At 42.4% G+C, this 22845-nt stretch overlaps 1 protein-coding gene across 1 annotated transcript; it reads right to left on the bottom strand.

The window, feature by feature from the left end:
• Positions 1–452: 452 nt before the first annotated feature.
• On the bottom strand, positions 453–21895 carry EPDR1 (ependymin related 1). Its single transcript, XM_070424722.1, has 3 exons — positions 21364–21895; positions 3432–3640; positions 453–2053 (listed from the first exon to the last, which is right to left on the bottom strand). The coding sequence occupies exons 1-3, from the start codon at positions 21660–21662 to the stop codon at positions 1857–1859; spliced, it is 705 nt and encodes a 234-aa protein (XP_070280823.1). The 5' UTR covers positions 21663–21895; the 3' UTR covers positions 453–1856.
• Between the last annotated feature and the right edge of the window lie 950 nt (positions 21896–22845).

Raw genomic sequence — 22845 nt, 5'->3', positions numbered from 1 at the left:
TGACTCTTCCAACCAGCAGGGCCATGGAGCTAACGGGGTTTTCATATCGGCTCATGACCGCCTGAGTGAGCAGACGGTGGCTTCTAGAAGAAAAGACCCAGGGAAGGACCAGGGGTGTGAAGGTCTTGTAAAGCTAGTGGTGCTAAGAGCCTGGACCCGAATGGTAGCTCAGGGGATGGACAAGAGCCTGCAGCTCTAAGAACTAGTCTGATAGGACTCGGGACACCGGTGGCCTGTGAGGACTGAAGGAGAAAAAAACGGGTCCAGCGTGACGCCAATACTTCTGACCCAGGCAATTGGACTTTAAGCAGAAGAGCAAGCTTTGAGAGAGGAGGAGGAATTCCGTTTAGATCACATGAAGAACTTCATTCAATTGAGAAGAGTTTCAACTCCCTTATAACCAAGATAACATATTTGTTACCAAAGCAAATATATCAAAGACTACTCTGAAATGCAATTAAATTTGTTTATTGAAATAACAGACACGGTGAGTAATACAGATTGTCTCAGCATAACATAGGTGTCACACATTTCTCCTGGTAATAGATAAACAGATGAGCAGAAGCAACGCAGTACAAGAGCAATCTAGAATAATGCATTCTATTACTGGGAGTATCCCAAGAGATCAGCACATCCAGCCCCATTAACAGGTGAGGGAACTAAACAGTAGAGAGGCTGGCATTCTATTCTCCGCGCTACAGATTTTAGGGCATTCGCCGTGTGCCAGGCACTTCCTTGCTGCTGGGCATATAAAAGCTAACAGAGCACGGTACCCACACTGTAGGAGCTCCTAGCCAAGCTCGTGTGTGACAGTGTCCACTCAGCAGGACAGGAACACTCAGCCTAAATAAGCACTGTGAGAACTGCATGCCTTAGCTGCAAGGTGCACCCTATCCGGGCGTGGGGGCAGTTCTCTGAAGGTCTTGTGGGAGCTGACCTATGAAGGATGAACAGAGGTCGGGTAGACAAAGAGGTTGTGTCCCAGGAAGGCCAAGGCGAGGGAAAGCATAGTGCATTTTGTTAATCCAAGCAATCAGCGTACAGGGGAATTCTAGCCCTGGATTTTGGAGACAATAGTCTCCGGACTCCCAGTTCTGGGCTGTTTCTAGAATACTACCTGTCTCTGGAGGTCTCCTGACGGTCTCTGATGATTCAGCACGAGTATCAACACTCTTGCATAGAAAAAAGGAAGCATAGTGGCTCATGCTCACCAGGGGTAGACATTAGGGTTTTCAAACTCTCTTGTTTAAAACGTCTCTTTAGAGGAATAATTACTTTGCATTATAGCCTTTCATGTCTTTCCAAAATATTTATATTAATTGATTTATGCCATGAGCTCTTACGTCCGGAAGGGATTTTAGGGGGTTATTTTTTCAGTAGCCTAAGGAGTATGGGGTGGGGAAGGGGGAGCAGTCCCCTCCCCGGTGGAGGCATAAAGGGGACACTATCTGTAGGGAACTTAAACATTAATAATAAACTGAACAAAGTTGTTCTGCTTTTTATTATCACCACGTGCCAGGAATCTGGTGATTCTCAGTCAATAATAAAGCGTTCTTCGCTGCCGAGGCAAACTGCCCCTACTGATCTCCAGCCCCGCATAAGTCACTGCACTTCACAGACACCGGCACATGCAGAAGGCACAGCACCCAGATCGGCTACACAAAGTCCACACGTTCATCTGTTCAGCTCACATTACCCCATCGTCTCCGTCCTAGCCAACATCATACGTACAAAAAACAAAACAGAAAACCCCACATCAATGTATTTCTCCAAAGTAGATTCTCATCTCTCAAGCTCAAATAGGTTTTGAGCTAAGGCCGCCAGTGTCTGATGCCGTCACTCGTGCGTCCACAGGCCTACCAGGAGCAGTCCTCGCTCATCCTCTCCAGCTGGGCCGTCTGGCACGTGCTCGGGGGAATAAACACGGAGGGGTCTTTAATACCCAGAGTAATGTCGAAAAACCGCGTGGACAATATCACACTGTAATTTTGGGTGAAGGTTTCCTGGATCGGATAACAATCCTTGGCTGTATAAATGCCAATCCAAGTTTCATCTATAAGAGGAAGGAAAGTTGACTTTTAATATAGAAGGCAGGCAAAATGCTTGTATTTTTTGTTGTGGTAAATTATACATAAAATTTACCATTTTAACCATTTTTAAGTACAGTTCTGTGGCATTGAGTACATTCACATCGTTGTGTACCCATCACCACCACTCTCTCTAGTACAGTGGTTCTCAACCTTCCTAATGCTGCGACCCTTTAATATAGTTCCTCATGTCGTGGTGGCCCCCAACCATAAAATTATTTTCGTTGCTACTTCATAACTGTAATTTTGCTACTGTTATGAATCGTAATGTAAATATCTGATATGCAGGATGGTCTTAGGCAACCCCTGTGAAAGGGTGGTTTGACCCCCAAAGGATCGCGACCCACAGATTGAGAACCGCTGCTCTGGTACTTGTTCATCTTTCCAATTGAAACTCTATGCCCATTAAATGCTAACTCCCCATTTCCCCTCCCCCTAGGCACTGGCAACTACCATTTTCTTTCTGTCTCCATGAACTTGACTACTTGACACCTTATATCAAGGGAATTATACAGTATTTGTCCTTTATTGACTGCTTATTTCATTTAGCATAATGTTCACCCATGTTTAGTATGTGTCAGCATTTCCTTCTTTTTTTAAGGCTGAGTAATATTCCATTATATGAATACACCACAGTTTCTTTATCCATTCATCTGCTGATTGGCACTTGGGTTTGTTTCCACCTTCTGACAATTATGAATAATTCTGCTATAAACATCAATGTTCCAATGTATGAGTCATTTCTTTCAATTCTTTGGGGTGTATGATCAGAAGTGGAATTTTTGGGTCATACGGTAATTCTACCCTTATTGTTTTTGCAAACTGCCATACTGTTTTTCATAGCATAAAGGCCTGTGTTTCTGACACAATCTTGGGCTAAGCATGTTGACAGCAGAACAGAGAAGAGCCTCATATCTTTGTCTAAAAGCAGACACTAAAAGTAATGGCAGTAAAGACTTTAGGAAGTGATATGGGGGAAAGAAAAGGAGGCATCCAACTCTAATCTGTGCCATAGACAAACACCTTCCATGTCACTGGTCTGCAGAGGTGGGGTGGGGGATCATCCAATGTCAGAGTCAAGGCTAAGTCCATGAGAGGTCATGTGGCAGAAAGGTACAGGTTGGGCTAGAAGGCTGAGGTGTTTCAAGTACGATGCTTATAGCCTGGTGCTATGCAATTAGCAAAGTACATGTGGGCACTTCAATGGAGGGCAGGGGATGGAGGAGTAAACAATTTGATAACGCTCTTAAATCTCCCTAACAACTACCTTCCCTAGTGGGCTTAAACATTTTCCCCATGATGCTCTCTGAGATGCAACCTGCCCATATTTTTCTGAACCCTTACACGATCTGGCTGACTGCCTGTCGGACCACTCCTGAACGGTGATCTGCTCCTGGGGCCCCCCTATGGAGTACTGGTCCTCGAAGGTGGCGTTCTGAGGAATGTCAAGAGGGTCCCAGGAGTCTGTCAGGGTGATCTTGGAACATAGCTTGGTGGCTTGTTCAATCTGAAACATCACTCCATCTTTATAGAGCAAAATATATTCAAATAACCTGAAAGACAGAGTAAAAGAGAAATTTCAGCTCTTTCAGTGACAATCATCATGGCTTTTATCAGCACACGGGCCAAAAGACTTTGATATAAATTACTCTTAAAACAGAAAACAGTTTTGCTTGTAGGCAATCATTTACTTATTTATAAACACTAGACATACAAACAATCTGAATATAAAAATAAAGTTCCGAGCTCAAAACTGAATATTCACTGGACAATTACTTATCAAGCACCATATGCCAGACTCTGTGCTTAGGAGACAAACATGAGAAAGACCCGAGTCTGGTGAACAGATATCTGTGACCTATCTTTTAGACACAGGGTCAATAGGAGGGTTTGACCGTTGGCTTGGCTGAGCTCTCCTTACAGCACTAAGTCAAGGAATTACAGATACTGAATATAGAATGACAAGAACCTGCTGAGGATGGACCAGGCACCTCAGCCCCATTGTCTTGACTGTCAGCCATGAGTAAAGGGCTTTGGTGAGAGTGGGTACCCCTCGAATCCCGGGAGGAGGCTGAGATGAATAAGGACAAAAGCTGAGGGGAACTCAGAGCGAATGGCTTCCCATGCAGTTTGTCTGCAGGCTCTCCGCCTCACCTCTCACACCATGTGCACACCTATTCCCAGGCTATGCCTGGACTCAGCAGACCGCCCCACGATCACCTTATACGCTGTGTTGTCAACCACCCTGTGCCATTCCTTTTTTTAAAAAAAAATCCTCACCAGAAGATATGTTTTATTAATTTTTAGTGAGAGCGGAAGGGACAGAGAGAGAAAGAGAGAAACCTTGATTTGAGAAGCATCTATCGGCTGCTTCCCTTGTGTGCCCCCACTGGGGAGCAAACCTGCCATCTAGGTATGTGCCCAGAGAGGGATTGGGAGGATGGTGTATGGGAGGGTGCTCAGCCACCTGGGCAGAACCCTGTGTCATTCTTAAAGCTAGCAATCTTGGGTGGAGCCCACTGAGTTTCTTTTGTTTGTTTTTTCACTTTAAATATATATATTTTTCAATTACAGTTGACATACAATATTCTGTTAGTTTCGGATGTACAACCCCATGATCAGACATTATATGACTTACTAAGTGATCGCCCTCGTAAAGCTCATACCCATCTGACACCTTACATAGTTAGGATATTATTGACTATTTCCCCTTTGCTCTACTTTACGTCTCCATGACTATTCTGTAACAACCAATGTGTACTTCTTAATCCCTTCACCCTTTTCACCCATCCCTCCGACCCACCTCCCATCTGGCAACCACTAAAATGTTCTCTGCATCTATGAGTCTGTTTCTGTTCTGTTTGTTAATTTATTTTGCTTTTTAGATTCCACATATAAGTGAAATCACATGCCCACTGAGTTTTTACGCGTTTGTCAATCCAAAACTCAGGCCATGCTGCTGGTTGACGGAGAGCCAGGTTGCAGCCCGGACCTCAAAAAGTGAAATTAGTAGCACCGGAGGGCAGAAGAGCCTAGAGAAGTGGCTTTTCCTGAGCAAATAAGGATAGTTAACACAGGTGATCTGTGGTGTGAGACTCGCCCCCCTCCACAGTCCCCATGGAGGATGCCTGTTTGCCATCTCAAGTCTGAGCTTACACATTATTTTCTTCAGGAAAGGGTATTACAAATGATTACTGTCTGTGTGGTTAAAACAGTGTTACTGTTAGGATTATGCTTCTGTTTTCTATGAGCTGGTATAGAAATATATACATGGCCTCATTTGACATATTTAGACATATCTATCCTGCTCACTACAAAAACATTTGAAATGGCTTACAAGAGTAAAGCTCCAGCACAGACCTTTAGAAATGCGAGTGTATTAGACAGAAAAGGAACTGTTCGTTTTATGCCATACTGCTAAAAAATGGAGTCAGCCTCTCATATGCACGCAGGATTCACATCAAACTATAAGCCCTTTGGGGTTAGATTGTCACTGTTTTCTCATGCCACAGTTTTCTCATAAGGTCCCTGGCGCAGGAGGGTCAAAACATTCATGGAAGGAATGTACTATTGATGCAAAAACAGCATCAATGTCAGAGCATCGTCGTTTGTTAACGTGGTAGGGGAGCTTGCTGAACCAGAGGCGGGCATCTGACGTAGGCAGGACAATCTGCTTCACTCCCTCAGACATGTGGAATTGTACCAGAAGTTCTGCCAGTCTCTGGATCTGTCATACATAAACACATAAGTCATAGGAGCCTATTGCACAACATGCGGACTGAACAAGAGCAAAGCATGAAGCAGAGAGAAGCATGAGCAAAGCTGGGATTCCCAGAGCTGATCAGTTCCCATGTGCGTTTCTTTTCTGAGGCCCAGTGCCTGGAAAGTTATGATAAGTTGCCTTTGTTCTAGTCAACTTCCCTTTTTCTCCTGGAAACTCATTTCTAATATAGTGGAGGGCTCCACTGTTCCACCTAGAGTCCCAGGTAACAGCTGCCAGCACAGCTGTCTGAGAGGGGCACAGCACGGCCTGCTGCAGAACCGAGGGCCACCAACGGCTGGTCAGGCACATGACAGGGAAGGGAAGGAGACAGCAGGAGAAGAGCCAGCGTCACTGTTTTCCTAAGGTCGGCTCTGCCTATACCAAAAAGCACAATTTGTTTCTAAAATGAGAATTCTAGGCTTAAAACAATCATTACAGAATGTTCACATTTGTTCATTCTGGGTGGTCTGAACACAGGTGTTTGTTATGGTGTTCTCTGTTCTTTTGTTTTCCAAAAAAATATATATTAAATAGTGCATAGTGTGATATTGAGTTATGTCAACAGTCCCTTAAGTAAAACAGAAAATAATCATATGATGAGAAAAAACAGAACTGTAACCATTTGCTTTGCCAAATACCATGTGCCTCTACAGGAGAGTGCTGCTCTGCACAAAGTTTTGGGATTTTCCTGATGCTGTAGTGGCTTGTGTTTCTGTGAACATGTGCAGAGTTAAGTTGTCAGATTCTCCATGGCAAATAGGACACAGGGCCTGGGACCTGACAGAGCCGGAAGGTCAAAAGCAGAGGTCAGCCAAGGTTGAAATGAGTCACCGGCCTGGGAGGCTGTACGGATAAGACCCGAAGAACTGACCAACTTCAACAGAAACTAGATTCTGGGAGGTGAGATCAAAGCCTGGCCCTGAAACGAAGGAAGTTGTCAGAAACTGTACCCCTGGGGTGCAGTCAAGCAAGGTGAGGTGCTGGAATGGATTGGAGGGCAAGGCAGGCAGGCCAGCCCTGGGTCAACAACAGCATGCAAACTCCTCCTTGCTGGCCAGGCACCAAGTAAATCTGGTTCTGGGAGGCCCGCCGCTGGGTGTCAGCTGTGAGCGAGGTCAGGCTCCCCAGGTCCGGCCCTCAGTCAGCAGGCCGAGCTCCACCGCAACCTCCCCCAGGGCGTGAAGTGTCCCATTTTGCTTTTGATAAAATTCTCTGCCTACATTGACAATTTCTATTGTTTCCAGAAAATTCCTTTTCCTTAGAAAACATGTTCTACCATCCCTATGTTTTCTAAAACACTAACGACCTGCAGCTGATCGATGTTTCTCTCTCATCAATGTTTCTAACTCTCTGTCCCTCTCCCTTCCTCTCTTTAAAAAATCAATAAAATATATTTTTTTAAAAATTGTACACCTGAACAGTATGTAATGTTATCAACCAATGTTACCCCAATACATTGAATTTTTAAAGTTAAATTATAAAAAATTCAGAGAAAAAAAGAAGAGGAGGAGAGCCTTTGTCCTGTTCCACTTCCTTCATTGTGTGTCTTTGAGCAGAGATGGGTCAGGACATGTGCTTGCAGTGGAGGCAGCCACTTTTAAGTGATGAGGGAACAAGTCAGTATGCTCTTGCAACTAAGAGCCACCATTCTGAGAATGGCATAGTAGATGGACGAAGAAGAACCTGTGGCCTGGATGAAACTGTTGAGTCAGGCCTACAAAACATGTATCACCAGAATTTTGAGGTACAAACAAAACATCCTCATAGTTAAGCCTTTGATAGTCAGATTTACTGCCACTGAAAGCATCTTAAATGAAATAAGTAAAAACCACTGCTTTACAAGGTATTACCTATTGGGTTCCTTACAACAAATCTACAAGTCTTTGGAAGTCTCTCTTCCAGAATAAGCTGGGCCCAAGAATGTGGCAAGTCCTAAAACCCAAAATACCAAAGCCTGACCTGGGCACAAATGACCCTGAACAGCTACTGCCTTCACAGCCAAGAGCCAATTGTTTTTCTGTCCTGAATTAGGGTTGTCAGGAAAAAAAAAAAAAAAGCAAACAACCACCAAAAAAAGAAACAATAGCCTAAGGACTAGAAAATTCAGCTCACTGACATGTTATTAGCTTTCTTCCTTCCTTCCTTCTTTCCTTTTTTAAAGAAGTGAATATCTGAGGCTCAGAGCATAACTTAAGAGTAAATAATTGTGCCAGGATTCAACGCAAGGTCTTTCTCCAACCAGACTCATTCTAATTCACAACACCATGCTTCTCCCCTCCTTCCACAGGGGGAAGGAGTGATTCTTCTATCATGTGGAACTTCTTGGCTATCCAAGGTATATTAAATCACAGAAAAGGGAGTGGACAAATATTCTATTGTGATTACAAAAGGACTTTGGCTTTTATGAAAGAAATTGGACAAACTTTGGATTTGTTTAATATGCACTGTAATAGATTAGTAATGCATGCCGGCTCTCTGACGCTTAGCAGGAAGAATTGAGCTGCGGCCACTTGCCATTCTGGCGTGAACCAAGGCTGAGTTACACCCTACAGCAATTACCAGACACAGAAGAAAAACACTCCATTGAAATGGTTGTGCTAGACACAAGCTCATTGTGCAGGCTGATGCCAACCACATACAACAAAAGGAAAATTAAATTACTTGAGAATGCAGTCCCAGGAAAAGCAAAATCAAAGAGTGATTGTGTGTGGAATTTAAGAAGCTGTAAGGTGATGGCTCTCCTCTACTTGGATTCTAGTTCAAAAGAGGGAAACAGTGCTCAAGAAATTGAAGAGATTTTTTTTTTTTTCCAAAAATGGACCTGGGTGAATACTGGCAAGGTGTAGGCATAGATTCATTCATCTGTTGGGAGATAATAAAAAACTTCTCATGAGACAATAGTTCAACATGACCTCTTCCCCCCCCCTCCCCCCCCCCCCCCACTAAAAGAAACAACCTCATTAGTATTGACATATCCCTGTTGCCCTGGTACACAGTGATTTCTAGAACTACATATCAGTAGGTATTAAAGAGGTTGAGAGGCTACAAGAACAGTCATGTTCATAAAATCAGCACTATGCTTTTCAGTAGCAATATATAGGTTCCCTCCATGTTGGAATATAAACACACAGACACACCCTTCCAGCTAACAGTTAATGAAACTAAAATATAAATCTTATTTTTTGTATTCACTGGGACTTGTGTTATTGCTGTATTTAAGAAAAGAAAAGGAATAATGTGTGACCACAAGAATAGCTTTCTAATGAAAAACATGATTATCAAAATAGAAAATGCAGAGGAGGCAGTGTAGAGTACATTTGGCTATGGGGAATAAAAAAAACAGAAGCAGAGAATTTAAAGGTGTTATCCCAGAACTAAGGGGAAAAACATAAAGTGATGAAAGGCTAATAAAAAGATAAGAAATTTTGGGGACAGATGTAATATAACCAATACATGTAAGTAGAGAGATATTCTACAAGGAACAAAGAAAGAAAACAGTGTATTAAACCTCCAGAAATAGTAGGTAAAATTTCCCTAGAGCTAGACATAACCTGGAGATATTAATTAATACAGTTCAAGGATAATAGAAATAACCTACAAAAACTTGGGTAGAAAAAATTATTAAAACTAAGCTAAAATTACTTTGGTATCAGACTTCACTTCTAGCACTCTAACTGCCATAAAAAATTTTTAAGAAAAAGGATTATTATTACCTCATGAATTGTATACCCCCCAAGTCATCATTATGTAAGACAGCAATAAGTAGATATCCTCAGACACTCAAAGTCGCTGAAGAAAATTAACTGAATATGTTCTCTAACTGAAACATGAGTCAAAACAAAGGATTCAGGTAAATAAGAATATTAGTATAAAATAAATTACAGTAAAGAGTAAAATAATGCATGTTTCTTTTAAAAAATGTATCTTTATTGTTGCAAGTATTACAGATCCCCCCTTTCCCCCCATTGACTCCCTTCACCCTGCTCCCACTCCCTCCCCAGCCTTGTGACAAAGCTACTTAGAAGTTTGTACAAGCACACACATTATAAAAATTCATCTGTGTTAAAACCCGTGAAGAAATTGACCTTTTAGAGGTTTGACCAGCATGACAAAAGAAGGAAAGACTAAAAGCCATCCAAATACTTTAAGTTCTTTTCAATATGCCGAGTAGTACTTAAAGAAACACTTGTCCTTTACCAGGAAAAAAACAACAATAACATAAGAACTGTATCCTGGCATCAGAAAAGCAGATTTCCAAGCTTCATTCTCTAACTCCCTAAGGAGAACTGAGACCTCATGAGAGTGGCTCCTCTGGGATTCCCAGGGTAAGCCAGACAAGACCTGGAGCTGGGCAAGGAGGAGAATCACTGTCCAAAATATAGAGGGACAGGTAGAGGGCTCAATTCACAGAAAGAAGGCTCTCGCATCCGGAGGAAACATATGAACCACACCAGAACACAGAATCTGATGTGGCATTTCGATGGATATTAAATCTGGGGTAGATTCTCTCCCCAGCATCCTTGGCTACCAGAAGTGTGAACTGATAGATTTGTCCTCTGATTCATAGTCCCATTTCTCCTGAAATTAGAGTTTCCCTCCTCTTGGGCTTCCTCCACATTTGCTGCCTCGGCCTCCCCACTTCCTCTGGGCCTCTCTGCCAAGAGTTCTCTTGAAGCAGCTGCCTCTGTTTGGAGGCCATCTGTCCCAAGAGCTGCTTTCTCTGGAGGGCCTGAGAGTAACATAGCAACTGGTTAGGGGTATGAATTTTCAGATGACCTCTCAGTTCAAAGAGGAACCAAGAAAAGAAGAAAAGAACACTGCTTCTGGAGGAAACCATTGGTGCTTGGAAAACTTCCAGTGCCCATATTGGAGCAAATTCCCCAAAACTGAGATTGAGGAACTAGAGACATACCGAGGACAGTGTTTGCTGAGAGAACGGCTAGGGAGAGGCTTGTGCATAAAAGGAATTTGGGGAATCCAGTTTGGAAGTTGTGATCTGCCCTCCAAGGGGTGCTCTACTACAATTCTGCTTAAAGTTTTTCAAAATATGGGTAAACAGTGTGATTTGATGTCAAAAAAATTATTCTTAACCTAGGAGATATACAATGTAAAATATCAATGAATAATACACCTTAAAACCATTGCAGTAATCCATGAGTGTATGGATTCGAGAAAAAGAAACAGGGGTATCAATAGACAAGGTAGAGTTGTTTAAGAGTTAATAAAATATCCTGTACAAAATATAAATAGAATCTTAAAGAAATGGAAGATTTCATAGAAAATGTAAATAATCAAAAATAACTCAGAATGAAGCAGAAAGTTAAATGGATCAATATCCAGAGGGAAAGCCTGGCCTGTGTGGCTCAGAATGAGGAAGGTTTGGGCCAAGATGATAGTAAAGTTGTGTTCAGATTCTGAATCTACACTGAAATTAGAGTCAATAGGATTTGCTTATGGATTACTTGTGGCAAGAATTGATCCTAAGCAACTTGAATTGCTATAGGCTGGGGGGGGGGGGGGGGGGGCGGGGGGGAGGGGGAATTTAAGAGGAAGAACTTTTGTTTGTTTATTTGCTTGAAGAACACCCATTAGTTCTGGACATGTTGAGTTTGAGATGACTACTAGAGATCCAAATGAAGAACTCAACTAACCATTTGGATGTATGAGTGTAGAGTTCAGGAGAGAGCTATAAGCTTCAGGAGTTTTCTTTGTAAAGATGGCATTTAAAGCCATGACCTAGATGAGATCAACAAGAGAGAAGTATAAACAGAAAAGTAAAGGGATGAGCCCTGGGGTATTCTACTATTAATGGTCTGAGAGAAGAGGAGGAAAAAGAAAGGAGACTGAGAAGGAGAAGAAATAAGGTGGGAGAGGAAACTAGAAGAGTAGTGTCCTGAAAGCCACATGTAGAAAGTATATCAAGATGGAAGAAATCGGGGGGGTAAGAGATCAACCAAAGGACTTATATGCATGCATATAAGCATAACCAATGGACATAAGACACTGGGGGGTAGGGGAGGCCAGGAGATTGTCAAGGGTGGGGGAAAAAGGAAACATATGTAATACCCTTTGTAATACTTTAAGCAATAAAACAATTTTAAAAAAGATGGAAGAAATGGTCAACAATAAAACAAGGACTGATAAAATATCAGTTGATTAGTAAATATCAGTTGGAGCACATTGCTCTTGATCACAGCAGTTTCAGTAGAGATGGTGAAAGTTTGATTGGAGGGGGTTCAAGAGAGCATGAGAGGAAAGAAATTGAAGTTAGCATAAGATTTGCTTTCAATATAAGGGAAGAATGGGATTTCAGCTAGTAGAATCAAGAGAAAAAATTTTTCTCTAAAGATGGGTAAAATAAATTCTAAGGGGGGGGAATAGGAGATTTTTACTGGAATTGGGGAAATATAAGACTATCACATTTACTCCAGGAAAAACAAACCACTAATTGGTGGAATATTTTCAGATCTTTGGGCACTTTGCCTCTGACCATCATCTTTGAGATCAGAATCAGGAAGAACGAGTTCAAGGTTAATGGAAAGAAGTAAATACGTTTTCAGAGCAGTATGGTGACTGGCTTCTATTTATGTTAGTTACACTGGCCAGTTCCTTTACTTTCCTGGGCTTATCTTCTTTGAAACTTCTTGTTCTTCACTGTCACATTTCAACAACAGACCCACAGAATTAAGATTCTGAAAGTAAACTTTATGTGCTTCCAAGAATATCTTATTCTTGAAGACAAGCTCAGTATTTCAAGTCAGCGTGGTTTATTTTTCAAGGATCAAAAGGCCACAAGCAGTCTGAGCTAATGAAAGAAAAGGCTGGCTCTAGCCATTAGGGATCTAGAGGAGGAAGTAAAGTCTAAAGAAGTCATTCTCTTGCCTGGCTAGCATAGCTCAGTTGCTGAGCCTCAATCTATGAGCCAAGAGGTCATGGTTTGATTCAAGTTATCAGGTCTCATGCCCAGGTTGTGGGCTCAATCTCCAGTGTGAGGGCATGCAAAAGGCAGCCAATCAATGAGTCTCTCTCATCATTGATGTTTCTCTCTCTTTCCTTTCCTCTCCGAAATCAATAAAAATATATTAAAATAAATAAATAAAGAGTCATTCTCCTGAATTTCTGAAAATCATAATTTCATAAAACGAAATCCCAATCCATGCATAATCCCAATCCATAATCCTAGGTTTATGATCAAATAAATTTGTTGAGCACCTTATATTAATTTACCTCCCTTAGCCACACAGACACATTCTCAGAATTTACAATGATGTTACCCGGAGAGATTAAAAAAAGATATACAAAAAAAAAAAACAACGCACAAAAACACCACAATGTGATCTCTATATTGCTCTCATTAAACAATTTGGAGCCATTAGACAGGGCCAAACAAGGTAGGCATCTGTTTGGTCTGTCCTGGGAGGCAGCACGCGCGCAGGGCGAGGGGACATCATGTAAAGAGAAGCATCAGAGCAATGCACAATTGGTTACCTAATACAACTGAACAATGGGAGCCAGTTTCCTCTGAAAAGGGAGTCACAAAAGTGAACTGGAGAAAACTAGAATGAGCAACGTGACAGTAGGTTAGAATTAGAGGCATTGGTATAAATACCTCTATGAATTAGAATTGGAAACTTAGAAATAAATGTAGATGTAAACGTGTGTATATATGTGTGACTGTGCGAGTGGGGTGTGTGTGTGTGTGTGTGTGTGTGTGTGTGTTCAAACCTATATTTTCTTGATTTGTCCACTGAGAAGGTTGGGAGCAGCCAACTCAATAGCCATGAGCACAACTATAGCAGAGATCTTGGCTTCCAAATATTATTCTCCAGTAAAAGTAACTAGAGCTTCTTGAGAAATAGATTATTTATTCTAAGACTCTGGCAGGGAAAGTAAAGGTGATCTTGGAATATCTTGTTTGTCTGAAAGCACCCAAAGACTAAGAGAGACATATCAAAATAACATAGAGGCCAACTTGAAGAGGGTCCCACTAGCCAAACATGGAACAATTTGAACATCAAAATAAATAATGAGAGCAAATGAAATGATAATCCTTGAGCCCATGCTGATATAAGTAAATGGATAAATTGAAAGTTTAATGAAAAATGGAATATGCACATGATTTTAAAATATCTCCCTACAAAATACTTACTATTTACAAAGTAAAAAAGTGACACTTCACACTGAGGAAATCTGCCAAACATAAGTTAATCAAATGATTCAAGTAAACATCAGAATGATATTCCTACCATAGGTGAATAACTTGAATCTAATTATGAAGATAAACCCAAACTGAAAAACATTCTTACAAAAAAACTAGACTGTAATCTTCAAAAGTACTGAAGTGCAACAAAGACTGACAGACAGAAAAAGAACAAAAAGACATAACACCTACATACAATGCTTGAATATAAACTGGGTCCTTTTGCTATAAAGAACATGAAAAGAACAACTGTCAAAACTTGAATGAGACCTTACTTTCAAATGCTAGAAATGAATCCATGTTAATTTCTTTATTTTTATGGTTGTGTTGCAGCTATGGAGGGGAAAAAGTCCTTCTTGGTAGCAAAAGCACACTCAAGTATTTGGGAGTTGTGGGGGATATCAAGTTGGCAACTCACTCTCAAATAGATCGGGGGGCGGGGTGGGTGAGGGGTGGTAGGGAATGATGGCTGTGGACTACCATTGCAACTTTTCTGAAAGTGTGAGATAGTTGCAAAAGAAAATAAAATTATTGCAACAAAAAGAAAAAATAAGGTACCTAGGAATAAATTTAACCAGGAGGTAAAAGACCTATACTTAGAAAATTATTGAAGAAAAAAATTAAAGGAGATACAAATAAGTGAAAGCATACACTGTGTTCATGGATTGGAAGAATTAACATTATTAAAATGTGCATACTACTCAAAGCAATCTATACATTCAACGCAATTCCTATTAAAATATCAATGGTATAATTCACAGATCTAGAAAAAATATTGCAAAAATGTATATGGAACCAAAAAGACCTGAATAGCCCCAGCAATTCTGAGAAAGAAGAACAAAGTTGGAGGTATTAATGCTACTTGATATCAAACTATACTAGTACAAGGCCATTGTAATTGGCATAAGAACAGGCATATAGATCAATGAAACAGAACAGAAAGCCCAGAGATACCCATGCCTTTATGGTCAATTAATAGTTGACAAATGAGGCAAGAGCATACCGTACAGTAAAGACAGTCTCTTCAATAAATGGTGTTGGAAAAATTGGACAGTACATGCAAAAAAAAGAAAGAAAGAAACTAGACCACTTACTTACACCATACACAAGAATAAAATCAATATGTACCGAGAAAAATTTTAGAATCTATTTCATATTCATTGTATCATGACATAAACAGAAATTAGCCTCATATCATACAAGCACAAAATAGTGCTTTTATGGTATAATTTAAACTTATCTGTACCTAACTTAAGAAAAGAGACCTACATATTTAGTATCAACATTGCATGTATCATTAAATTAAATTAAATTAAAAGATGGTAAACAGTGATGTTCTGAGAAGCTAAGGACCTTGTGGTGAAGCCAAGATTAGAAGCAAGGTTTGCCATCCATAACTGTCTAAATGAATGCCCATCCTCTCCTCACTACACTAGGTGGGGGTTTTTTTGTTGTTTTTTTTAAATATATTTTATTGATTTTTTACAGAAAGGAAAGAAGAGGAATAGAGAGTTAGAAACATCGATGAGAGAGAAACATCGATCAGCTGCCTCCTGCACACCTCCTACTTGGGGATGTGCGGCAACCAAGGTACATGCCCTTGGCCGGAATCGAACCTGGGACCTTTCAGTCCACAGGCCGACGCTCTATCCACTGAGCCAAACCGGTTAGGGCTAGGTGGTTTTTTGAGGGGAAAAAGTAGATAAAAGAAATGATAATCTTCCCTAGACGGTTTAGTTCCGTGGATAGAGCTTTCGGACCAAAGGGTCCCGGGTTTGATTCCGGTCAAGGGCATGTGAGTTGGTTGCAGGCTTCTACCCAGCCCAGGCCCAGGTCAGGGCGTGTGCAGGAGGCAACCAATCAAAGTGTTTCTCTCACATTGATGTTTCTCTCTGTCTTCCCCTCTTTCTTCCACTCTCTCTAAAAGAACAATTGGGAAATATCCTTGCGTGAGGATGAACAAAATAAAAAAAAAAAAAGAAATGACATTCTGTTCTCTAAGAAATAAAGTGCTCTGAAAAAATTGAGACAAACATGGACTGATGAGATTTTGAATAAAAACCACTTGCCAATTCTTATTTTTCTTTTCATCTTTTACCCTCCTCCCCCAAAAAATCCCCAAACAGATAGGATTGATTGTTTTTGTTTTTTAATTTTTCTATTACAGCTGACATTCAATATTATATTAGTTTCAGATGTACAGCATAGTGTTTAGACATTTATGTAACTTATGAAATAATCTCCCCAATGGGTCTAGTACCCACCTGACACCATACATAGTTATTACAATATTATTGACTATATTTCCTATGCTGTACTTTACATTCCATGACTATTCTGTAACTACCAATTTGCACTTCTTAATCTCTTCTCCTTTTTTATCCAGCCCCCTAATCCCTTCCAATCTGGCAACCATCAAAATGTTTCCTGTATCTATGAGTTTGTTTATGTTTGTTTGTTCGTTTTACTTTGTTTTTTAGATTCCACATGTAAATGAAATCATACAGCATTTGTCTTCCTCAGTCTGACTTATTTCACTCAACATAATGCCCCCTAGGTCCATCCATGTTGATGCAGATAGTAAGATTTCAGTCTTTTTTATAGCGGAGTAATATTCCATTGCATATAAGCACCACTTCTTTTTTATTCACTATTCTGTTGATGGGCACTTGGGTTGCTTCCATATCTTGGCTATTGTAAATAATGCTGCAATGAACATAGGGGTGCATATATCTTTAAAAAATGGTGTTTTGGATTTTTTTTCAGATAAATACCCAGAAGAGAGATTGCTAGGTCATATGGTAGTTCTATTTTTAATTTTTTGAGGAATCTCCTTATTGTTTTCCATAGTGGCTGCACCCATTTGCAATCCCACCAACAGAGCACAAGGGTTTCCTTTTTCCACATCTTTGACAACACCTGTTGTTTGTTGATTTATTGATGATAGCCATTCAGACAGATGTGAGGTGACATATCATTGTGGTTTTACTTTGCAGCTCTCTGATGATTAGTGATACTGAGCATCTTTTCATATGTCTACTGGCCATCTGTATGTCCTCTTTGGAGAAATGTCTGTTCAGGTCCTCTGCCCATTTTGGGATTAGTTGTTGAATAGTCTTCTAAGATAGTATCACTCACTTATCAATCCATATTTTCTTAATGCTTCTCTGCTCACTCTACATGAGTAGCTTTGTCAGTTGCAACACTCTAAGGCACCATTTCATAAGTGGGAGCAGCAAGTTATGGGCAACCTAATAAATTCAGTATCTACATTGTTCCTTCCATAGAGTTCAACATGTTGACTGATTATGAAAATAATCTTCTTGCTTTCCTTCAGTCTTTAAATGTAATACTTATGAGTTTAATCAAGGAGTCAGAAGAGACAGTTGAGACAATAAAAAATAACGAAATAGTATCAAATACTAACATTTCCCATTCTCTGCTAAGTCTTGTCTTATCTGAAGCTTGTAAAGTTGTTTAATCTTTTCCATCCTCTCAGGGTAAAGAGAGCCTGGAAAATCCTAGTCACTCAATAGTAACTGTCAATAGTATTTTCCATAACTATCTGAATGCAAAATAAAAACCTTAAGATTTTGATCCAATTCTAAAACTTACTTCTCAACTTACTAATAAATATGAAGAGACAACCCATCCATATTTTCTTCAAATAACATCTGGTTTCTTGGCCAGACTGCTAATACATGAAAAAGTTCCTGAGTTTCTTCCAACCAATCTACATTTAAAAAGCTTTAAAATGTATCTATGCATTAAACATTCTTTTCTACATCCGACTTAGGGCCAGAGATGGGACTGTGAGATAGAACCCTGCCAAGAAATTGGAAAGAGGGGGAATAAAATTATCTTCTAAAAGTTAAACTGTGCAACCAACACTTGATGGATCAAGGGCAGGAAATAAGAAATCACCACATGGAACAAAAAGGCTTCCAGGCCAGCAAGATTTGGCTGTGACTCCACTAAAGATACAACACACACACATAAAGACCATATCCGTCCGTCATGGAGTCATAGAGGAAGAAAGGTTGCTATGACAGACCGGAGTAAGACCCGCCAAGGCTCTGTGCAGAGTGGGGGGAACCTGGACTAGCAATGAACCAGTGACAAAGCATGTCTATAGTCAAAATGAATGCACCACTTTATCTTAGCCTGATTACTCTGAGCTGGCTTGTGCTATTCGTGATGGAAAGTCAATATTGAGCTTACAGCCTAGCCTAGAGCAGGCAATCATTAGATCCAATGAATTTGTTCCAACTCTTTGCTCACAATCTCCTGATTATAATTTGGCTCCCACGCAGTTCGGCCTACAGGGAGAGAATTTTCAATTCTTGTGGATTTGAGAATCCTGGCCCCCATGCCGACTACAGCACTCATTGAAATATACAGTTTAGCATTTGGATTTGCTTAATCAACTCAGCTCCCAAAGGAAGGGCCCTGGGGTGCCCTGAGGGATCAGGTTTCTGAGCCCACAGGGCTGGCAATGAGTCTCTGGGCCATGGTCAATGCACCAGGATGGTGATGATAATGGTGGTGACGGGGACAGCATGGCCATGTGCTGAGCAACCTCTGTGTCAGACACTGCACTATGTGCTCTTCACACTTGAACTCTTTTAATCCCACAACAATCCAATAAACTTGGCATTATTACTATTCCCATTTTATAAATGAAGAACCTAAGATTAAGAAAGCTTTAGTAACTTACCCATTAACCCACATTAGGAATCTGGATTCAGACCCAGATTTGTCTGACTCTAAAGCTTAATCTCTTAAAATTTTCAAACACGATCTCAGAGTAAACCCGATCCTTCTCTGGGCCACACTCTTCTCTGCTTCTACAGTGTGCTTTGAGCCATCCAGTTCATCTTCAACATGACTGTTCATCAATACACCACTACTGTACCAGCCTTCACATCAATGCACGTGAAGCGTAACAATCAATCCTTAACTAGAAGCGCAGAAGGCCAAACCCTATCTCAGTGAACAGCATCACCATTTATTCCATGCCATCATATGTTACCTTCAGAAGCCGAATGATGCTTCCCTCTCCATCACCACCTTAGCCACACACTGTCTAATCATTTGCATGTCCTTCAATAAACCTCTTCAACACTTTCCTATTGTGTCCACTTCTCACTGTCACCGTTGCCATTACCTGTCTCTCACCTAGACCTCTACAGAACTCTCCTAGGGCATGCTCTTGCTTCTATTCTTGCTCTCCTTCATTCTCAGCCTTGCATCTAATGGTCTCAACATTATCCAATCATGCCATTCCACTGTTTAAAAATCCTTCAGTGGACCCCCAACCTCTCATCATACTCTGTGCTTCAGTCCTAACAGTGATTGGCCTGCAGTTCTTGGAATAAACTCAGTCATGTCTGCTCTAGAATGGCACACAAGCTGGACCTGGAATGCACTCGCATCCCCCTGAACCACTGTTCCCTCCACACCTCCTCTGGTCAGCTTATACAGGGGCTTTAGGACTCACTCATGTTTCCCCTTCTCCAGGACACCTGGGTTAGGTGCCCATTTGAGGCACTCTCATCATGCAAACCATCCCTCCTCTCCCTGTATGGAAATTTTTTATGTGTGTGACTCCACCCCCAGACTGTGACCTCCCTGAAGCCTGTTTACACACAGTGCCCCCACACACAAACACATAGGATGTATAATAAGTGAATAAATGAACAAACAAATGTATAACACAGATGGAAAACTCCAGCCCTGCTTCCTCAAGTTCAGTTGTGTGACTTAAAGGTGTTTTGTCTCCCTAGACCTCAGCTTCTCCATCTGTAAAATAAGTATCATAAATCCTATACTGTCAAGGTCTTGTGAGATTTAAACCAAACCATACAATACATGTGAAGTCCTCAGCACCACGCTTGGTATGGAGCAGGTGCTCAAATGCTGGTTGTTACTATTATTATTACTACGTCCTTGGAGACCTACCGAAAACATTCATGTTCTTGAAAGGCCTCACAGATATTCCCAGACCCTACGATGACTCGGCGGCTCCAGGCCTTCTAGCACTTTCGTTTTACATTTTATAAAGCACTATCTTGCACTCCTGAATGTACTGCTTTGAAAGGATCCCATACTTTCTCCGAGATGCCTAATACTCAACAAAAGCTTTTAGGTGAAATGGCATCAAGATTTGCTACAGATTGTATTCCCCACTGGAGCCTTAGCCCATGGACATTCACATGGTGCCTCCTGATGATGCAAATGCGACACAGAAAAGCTAGCATAACCCTGAGAGGAACACAGAGAAATGGAAAGGCTGTGGAATTGACAGGTGGTGATCCCAAAATAGAAACCAAGGCTTAAAGGGGTCATAACTAAGACCAGGTCTCGGAAAGGGGATGTCCTTTATCACAACCGATATGGAAAGGTGAATTATAGACCAGTGGTTTCAAAGAAATTATGCCATAGCCTTTCCATGGAATTGTGCAGCCATTAAAAATAGATAGGGAGCCAACTAATAACATGGCAAATAAAAACACATAAGAGCTCATATTATATCAAAAAAAACATACAGATAATACAGGTTTTTGATCACAGGATGTAAAATGTAAGGGAATAAACCAAAATGTTAATATTTGTAACAGGGTGATGAATTCCTGGGCCTTGTTTTTCTTCGGTCAACTCCCCACACTATTTGTAGTGTCAGATCCTTTAAAATGTAAAGACTCCCCCTGGCCAGGTGGCTCAGTTAGCTGGAGCATCGTCCTGTACCCCAAAAGGTTGTAGTTGGATTCTGGGTCAGGGCACAGACCCAGGTTGCAGGTGCAAGCCTGGGTCAGGTTGCATAGGGGAAGCAATGGATCCATCGATGTTTCTCTCTCTCTCCCTTCTTCTCTCTCAAAAATAATAATAACAATAAATAAGTAATCAATAAAAACATATTCTCAGGTGGGGATTATTTAAAAAAGGTAAAGACTAATTCCTTAAAAATCTATGTTCTGGGTGCCTCCCTCGCAGATTGCTCCAGGAAGAAATTGGGCAGAAGACCGGCCCTAGGCCGAAGAGGGCTCCAAGAGCCTGGGGCCTGCCAGGTGGTGAGATCTCGCTCCCTCCAGGCTCCCTCTTCACTGGCCACCGCCCCTCGGGGCCTCATTTAGTGCCCTCCAGCAGGCAGCCCCCGGTGGGCCCAGTCCTCCACCCAACCCCAACAGGATCTAGGCTCCTGGCAAAGTTTCTCTTTGGTAGAAAGGAGGCGCCGTGAGCAGCTGGAAATCCGGCGTCAGCGAGCAGCCCCCCGAAGCCTGATCCCACCCGGCCGCCCCCCGCGCCCCGCGTACCTCTTGCAGGGGATCAGCGCCTTCCTCTCGTCCAGCACCCGCACGCGCTGGTTGAGCCCGTCGTAGGAGAGCAGGGCGCGGCTGTAGCGCCCGCTGCTCTGCCGGTACAGCACCTGGCGCCCTTCCCACTGCTGCGGCGCCCGGCAAGGACGCGGCGTCCCTGGGGACCCCCAGGGGTCCGCTCGCAGCGCGCCCGCCCCGAGGCCGCCGAGGCCGCCCAGGGCCCAGACCCAGAGGCCGCCCAGCAGCCAGGCGCCCAGGGCGCCCCCGGCCCCGCGGAGGGGAGCGCGCCCCGGCATCGCGGTCCACCAGGCTCGCCGCCCGCCCAGGCCAGCCCGAGACCAAGGGGGCGCTAAGCAGCGGGCGGCGGGGACTGGTTCCCTGCGCTGTGCCTGCGAGTCCTCTGGTCGAAGTGGCTGTTTGTCCCTGTGGCGGCCACTGCAGCTGTGGAGATCGAGATGCTGGAGAGCGGGAGCCGGCCCCGGGCCCGGGAAGGCTCCGGGGAATCGCGCAGGAGCTGTTTCTGCCCAGGCCGCTGCCCTCGGTTTTCACTTGCTCTCTGCTGCCAACAGGAAATGCAGTGGCAGCGGTGCCACTAGCACCCTGAAGGGCATCCAAGTTTTAAAAGTGGAGGGTGGAGGGCACGGTGCAAAGGAATATGTTTCTCCGCTCATTGAACTGTCCAGCAGGTCCTCCCACCCTGGGGGACAAAGTCCAGGTGAGGAGTGCAGCACTGCTGCGCTTGTTTGGCCCACATGCCTTGCTCCTTTGGCTAAAATTGCCATCTCTTTCCTCCAAATGAAAAGTGGAAAGAAGAGTCCCTTGCTGATGCCTGAGGGAGCTCACTCGGGTGTCACTGTGGAGAATAGGCAGGGCAGGCAGAAGGTGGGAAGAAGGACAAGAGATGCCATTAGACTCGCAGCGGTTCTCAACCTGTGGGTCGCGACCCCTTTGGGGGTCAAACGACCCTTTCACAGGGGTCGCCTAAGACCATCGGAAAACACATATATAATTACATATTGTTTTGTGATTCATCACTATGCTTTAATTATGTTCAATTTGTAACAATGAAATTGAGGGTCACCACAACATGAGGAACTGTATTAAAGGGTCGGGGCATTAGGAAGGTTGAGAACCACTGCGTTAGAGGTAAAGTGGTGATAGTGGGAATGCAGAGGGTGGAACAGAGTTGGGAGCTACGGAGAAAGATTTAGACTCAGAGAGGGTTCTGGTTTGGGATTTGAATAGTCCTGAGCTAGAAAAGATAAATTCCATTCAGAATTGATTTTGAGATGACTGTGGGATAGACCAGTGGAAACAGCCCAGCGACAGTTTCCACCTTCAGAGACCAGCCAGGGCAGCGATCTGGATGGTGAACCATTGGCATCTAGGTAGTCACTGAAGCCAAAGAGTAAAACAGTGGTTCTCCACCCAGAGAGGCCTTGCCCCTCCCCCCAGGGGACAGTTGGCAGTATCTGAAAA

This window comes from Myotis yumanensis, unplaced genomic scaffold (genome assembly GCF_028538775.1).
Source record: "Myotis yumanensis isolate MYYU_CA2020_CCGP unplaced genomic scaffold, mMyoYum1.0.hap1 SCAF_9, whole genome shotgun sequence".
Lineage (NCBI taxonomy): Eukaryota > Metazoa > Chordata > Mammalia > Chiroptera > Vespertilionidae > Myotis > Myotis yumanensis.
The sequence above is the reverse complement of the archived record's forward strand: the minus strand, read 5'-3'. Positions and strand labels throughout refer to the sequence as shown.

Coding starts and splice junctions, on each gene's coding strand:
- EPDR1 (XM_070424722.1), bottom strand. CDS start 21,662: ATGCCGGGGCGCGCTCCCCTCCGCGGGGCCGGGGGCGCCCTGGGCGCC. Junction 3,641..21,363: donor GCGCTGATCCCCTGCAAGAG/GTACGCGGGGCG, acceptor TCTGTCTTTCAG/GTTATTTGAATATATTTTGC. Junction 2,054..3,431: donor CAGGCAGTCAGCCAGATCGT/GTAAGGGTTCAG, acceptor TTCCTCTTATAG/ATGAAACTTGGATTGGCATT.